This window comes from Hordeum vulgare, chromosome 5H (genome assembly GCF_904849725.1).
Source record: "Hordeum vulgare subsp. vulgare chromosome 5H, MorexV3_pseudomolecules_assembly, whole genome shotgun sequence".
In the NCBI taxonomy this organism is placed as follows: Eukaryota; Viridiplantae; Streptophyta; class Magnoliopsida; order Poales; family Poaceae; genus Hordeum; species Hordeum vulgare.
The window spans coordinates 490,733,492-490,738,857 of NC_058522.1; the positions used below are offsets into that span (position 1 = coordinate 490,733,492).

Below are 5,366 nucleotides of genomic sequence, written 5' to 3' on the forward strand. Positions count from 1 at the left end.
CGATCTGGTGAGTTGCGCCCCAGTCTATATAAACATGAAACCGTCTACCACAAAAAGTAGGACATTCAAACCTATTTCACACAGACAACATGTCTTGCATCTTCACAGCCATAAACCCCGTTTGCTGCCAATCAAACGACATGTATCAAACCACCTCATGATACAACTTAGGCAAACAAACAACATGTTTATCAAACGACCTCATGGTACAATTGAGAATTTGCATTTACTGTCTACCTGCTGGTACGTGATTTCAATCCCAAACCCAACACTTTTCATATCAACATATTAATATTTTCAACATACACATCAACATAGACATATATATTAGGATCAATGGCTGCATGCATCGATTGATGCAGAGGCCGGGGGTCACTCCCCCTTTTCCAAAAAAAAAAAAACATACACATCAACATAGACATATATATTAGGATCAATCCAATCCAAAGAAGCAGAGACCTATATATAAACCCTACTGCTCACGCAAAATTCAATTTTTCATCCAAAACAATAAGCATCCTCCCAGGCTTATTCGTGCATTCTCCTCTTCGTGGGAAGCGTGAAGAAGTGTGACAATAACTCAAGATCACTGGGAGTAGGCGTTCCCAGGCAGAGCCACCGGCCTGAGCTCGCCGCCACGGAGGAAGCTGGTGAACCACTTGGCGGAGTGCCTCTGGTACCTCGTCCTCTCCTCGGAGTTGAAGTCGACGCCATAGAGGCCGAAGCCCATGCGGTAGCCAAACAGATACTCGAACACGTCCAGAAACGACCACACGAAGTAGCCTCGCACGTTGGACCCGTTCCTGATCACCCAGCAACAGAGAGGCAATTGGTGAGATAAACTGTGTCGTCAATATATTTCTGGTGTCATATCGCTCTTGTGCTGAGATGAATGGATGGTGTTGGTACCTGCTGGATTCGAGGGTCGCCTCGATGTAGTCCTGCAGGTACTGCGACCTGAACTCGTCGTCGGGGGCGTTCCCGGCAGAAGGATCCGCAATGCTAGCAGCTCCTGGTAAATATGAACATTGTAGACATGATATTTTTGGTTGATGATTCCTAGGGATCATGATGTTTTAGGCCTTTACGGTTAGCTGAAAGTTCTGTCAGTAGAATTTACCGTTCTCGTGGATCATCACAACAGGGTTCTTGTATTTGAGCTGCAGATGCCCCAGCATTTTGTTCAGAGCCCATGGTGTCGATGGCGTGAAATCTTTTTTCAACCCAAACAGGAGCTGTTACACAGTTAGAGTTTAATTTTAGCCACACAGACATACATACGATCTAGTTATGTTGGGGACAAAGTTCATTTCGCAACTAAATTTATTAGGGATGAAATGGATTGTATCGTGAAATACCTGGTTCTTCGAGTTCAAAAATGGCACTGCAAAGGAATACATTTGCAGATGAGTTAGGTTAATCCATTTCTCTCATTGCGCATTTCACACATGACAGGACTTTAGGTTATTAGAATTCTTACTGTCATATTTCACTGCTGCATCACCCATGTAATCTCTCAGCTCATCGTTCAGCTTGCTAAGATCAGCCTTCACATATACCGCAATGTAGTGGTTAAATCCGACAAAATCAAAAGATCCAAGCACCGTCTTCAGTTCTTCGTCAGTGAAAGATGGTAGCCTGGACCCAACATTCTTCCTCATCACCGGCGGGTAATCTCCGTGCACCAACGGATGCATATACCTGTGCCATGGTCAGATGATCTTTAGCTGTGGTTACACACAAATTATAGCTGTTTCTATGAAACTTGAGTTCTAGAGAAGAACAGACCATCCAATGTGAAAGTCGTTCATCCTTTCAGCTGCTGCTATATCATCAGGTGTTTGTGTCGCAGGCTCGTACCACCAACCGAGCAATGTGAGCCCAATATTTCCTCCTTGCTTGGCCTGATTATCAAGAAATAGAAAGGAATATCATACCTGTGAGACGCTGCTGAGGCATGTGCAAGCAGAATATTATACAGTTGTTCAGTAAATGGTGGCATTCGTTCCTAACCTGGTACTTCTCTTTATACAGGGACGCTGCTGAGGCATGTGCAAGCAGAAGATGGTGAGCTACAATGTAGGGCTCTGTGGTAGAGTTGCCGTTGTCGCAACTGAGGACGCCGAAGGGGAATGAGCATCGCCGCGGTGGGAGGATACCCTGATCATATCCGCCAATCGGCTCAATGTTTGGCTCATTGACAGTGCTCCAGTACTTCACCCTATCGCCAAAGTTCTTGAAGCACACTTCTGCATACGCCGTGTAGTCATCTCTGCAACCATGTGACAGAAAGGCAAAGAACAAATTATTTCTTCTTCTCTTATGGAACTGCAATTGTAGTAACAGTGTTGATTGGTGGGGCAAGAAGAAAGTACACGAATTTGCGACTAAGCATCCCGTTGTATTCGTCTTGAAGAGCCTGAGGGAAGTCGAAATGATATATCGTGACGTGAGGCTGGATTCCTACGTGAAGCAGAGAAAGATGCATGAGTTACTCATGTGCGGCTGGGCATCTGAAAATCCTTGAATTTTTGTTCTTCAGATAAGGAATCAGTCTGCCAAGGATTAAGTACCATGAGCCAGGAGTTCATCGATAAGGTTGTTGTAGTACTCCAGCCCCTTTGGATTGACAGCTCCTCGGCCATCTTCATGGATTGCAAATAGTCATATCAGTGAACTGACGGCCTCATTTATGAAAGACATGGTCAGCATGACACTGTGGGTATGGCCTTACCGGGAATAAGGCGAGGCCAGGCAATGGAGAATCTGTACGCATCGACGCCCATGTCGCTCAAAAGCTTTACATCTTCCTGTTGTCAAACACAAAGTCAGCATGCTACCATAAGTTCAACACCAAATTCTTGGTCTGGAAAAATCATCCATTCAACATTATTTGGCCTCACAGACTGACCTTGTACTTGTGATACTGATCTGCAGTCACATCGGCATTCGATCCATCGACAGAGTAGCCTGTGGAATCGTTACAAACTCCATGTTATACCTGGCAATAGGAGAATGCATGGCAGATAATTCAGACGCACAGATCACGGGGAAAGTAGAAGTAACCTGAGTGGGTGAACGTGTCCCAGATGCTGGGTTTTCTTCCGTCCTCTGCAACCGCACCTTCAATCTAAAAAAGAAAAACAGCCGAATGTTCATACCAGTAATGATAGCAGAGTACTTTAAACAATCGCTGAATTGCAAAGCTTTTTTATTACTTGTGGTCTGAATTCACATGGTTCGGAGGGGAATAACCAAAATCTCGACCATTCTCTAAGAAAATTAGTTTCGATCCCTTTCTCATATAATTTTGAATTCTGAACCTTGTCCGAACTCTGAGGTCCCAAGTCCTAACAGCATACTCATGTCCTTCTTAATAGTGAGGATATATCTTGAAGAGCGTCAGGCTATTTATGGTTCAGATCCTGCCGAACATCACTGTCTATCCATCTGCCGCTTTCGGCGATCAAAGATACTCCGCTTGGCTGCAGCCAAAGCAGAAGAAGCATCCAAAGGAGGAGAAATTAACCACCCAGCCAGAACCAGTGACGTCGAACTGAGGTCGGCGAGAGAGACTGCCGGGAAGGCGACCCCTCGGTAGGTTGCTTTGTGAACACATCACCCTGCTTACTTGGTATGGAACGGACGAAGAGGTCGTCGTCAGAAACAAGAGGCGACCAAGAATATGAACGAACGCGAGCTGTAACACGCCACATATATATGCCTGAATTTAAGTAGGAGTAAGTGTTTACGTTTAATTCTTTGGATGGGATGCGTCACGTGTGACGGATGAAAAAGACCAAGGAGCAGACTAATGAAAAGGGAAGGAAGGTCCCCTCAAAAAAAAAATCCGAGACCAGTGAAGTCAAAGTGAGAATGATAGCTCTCGTTTGTTTCTTATATATGGAGGTGTAAGAGCAGATATTTGTGAGTTGAATGGTGCCGGTGATGCTGCTAGGAAAAAAAACCAGCCACAAGAGCGACCTATTTTACTGCCAATGAGCATGCCTTGGTGAAAAAACAAAGCATAGGCGAAGCGACCGGCCAATGAAGGCGTAGTCATAATCTGGTGGGAGGAGAGGACGGCCGGGCTACAACTGGTGATGGTTAAACCTGCAAAGGGTTTGCAGGTGCATCAACAGGCAGGGAAGGGATCGGATGACATGATCAGAGATGGACGTAACGTACGGTGGTATTTGTGCGAGCTTCTCCCAAAATGGCACTGTCATGCGCCCTCGCCCATCCGTCGCAGCGATGGGCGACGGGTCAGCTCTTCCTTCACTCGTTTAGAAAGGACGCGGCGCGTCACGTCACGTGCGAGGAAGTCCAAGGAGAGCAGAGGAGACGAACGGAAACGGAAAGCCAGGACAGTGACTTTCCATGGAAGTGTGAAGACAAGTCGAAGCATCTCCGCGTATGAGATGAACAACACGTGGTTGGTTGAGCCTTTAGCGGTGCAGATTGACCGGCGACGACGGCAGGGAGCAGAGCAGGCGCCGGTGGTGTAGCTCTGTGGTTCTACTATACTACGCTAGCTAGCAAGCAACGAACGCACACGCTTGGCGTAGTAAGATAGGGCTGTACTTGGCAGCCCTGCGGCAAGATAACACTGATAGTCGTATTGTTCTTTGATGGAACCAACGCAGATGGCTTTCTGTGAATTAGATTAGGTCACCGAGAAGGTGCCATGGTGCTGTCATGTCAGCACCGATCCTCACTGATGACTTTCTGTAAATCAACAGCTTTGACCGACGGCGAGGAGGAATCCCCACGCACGAGCGCGAACCACCGGCGACATATACAACGGCGAGGGCGAGGCGGTAGCCGGCCTGCCGGCCGGGGTGACAATTAATCAGCAGGTCGTGGTGGTAGTAGTACCTGGTAAGCGGAGGAGCCGGTGCCGAAGATGAACCCCGGGGGGAAGTCGCGCTTGGTGATCGCCGCCGCAGCCGGAGACGCCACGGCGAGCAGAAGAAGAAAGAGCGCCTTCGCCGCCGCCATCATCGATAGCTCCGTCCGTGCTCTCTCTCTCTATATATCTCTTTCTTCCGGTTCCGGTGGTGCTATGGCTGCAGGCCTGGGCCGGACGCGCGGGTTTTTATACGCCGTTTCCTTTCCTTCTCGGTGCTCAACCGCTGGCTATCGAGCCTGCTACAGGCCAAACCCGGCGGCCACGTCGTCCATGACGCACACCAAGCGTGGGCGAAGCGAAGCTGGACTCACACACTCGGTCCTCGGGGCGCGGCACGTGTCGCCACACGGGGATGAGCGCGAGTGGTGTCCGTGCCCGTGTGGCATGCGACGGAGACCGCCGCCCGTCTCGTCTCCTTCCCGATGAATGATACTCCAGTACAGCAGAGCGAAGC

At 48.3% G+C, this 5,366-nt stretch overlaps 1 protein-coding gene across 1 annotated transcript; it reads right to left on the bottom strand.

The window, feature by feature from the left end:
* Window positions 1–251: 251 nt before the first annotated feature.
* LOC123399850 (beta-glucosidase 31-like) lies at window positions 252–5,084 on the bottom strand. Its single transcript, XM_045094232.1, has 13 exons — window positions 4,879–5,084; window positions 3,067–3,130; window positions 2,912–2,970; window positions 2,735–2,810; window positions 2,574–2,645; window positions 2,376–2,463; window positions 2,014–2,272; window positions 1,789–1,904; window positions 1,481–1,701; window positions 1,359–1,384; window positions 1,121–1,235; window positions 910–1,012; window positions 252–803 (listed from the first exon to the last, which is right to left on the bottom strand). The coding sequence occupies exons 1-13, from the start codon at window positions 5,002–5,004 to the stop codon at window positions 587–589; spliced, it is 1,542 nt and encodes a 513-aa protein (XP_044950167.1). The 5' UTR covers window positions 5,005–5,084; the 3' UTR covers window positions 252–586.
* Between the last annotated feature and the right edge of the window lie 282 nt (window positions 5,085–5,366).

Bases quoted from the DNA above. Each gene is read 5' to 3' on its own strand.
- LOC123399850 (XM_045094232.1), bottom strand. From the start codon at position 5,004: ATGATGGCGGCGGCGAAGGCGCTCTTTCTTCTTCTGCTCGCCGTGGCG. The intron at 2,464-2,573 runs GTACTTAATCCT...TGCTTCACGTAG, and splicing joins CGATGAACTCCTGGCTCATG to GAATCCAGCCTCACGTCACG. The intron at 1,702-1,788 runs GTCTGTTCTTCT...ACCATGGCACAG, and splicing joins AACGACTTTCACATTGGATG to GTATATGCATCCGTTGGTGC.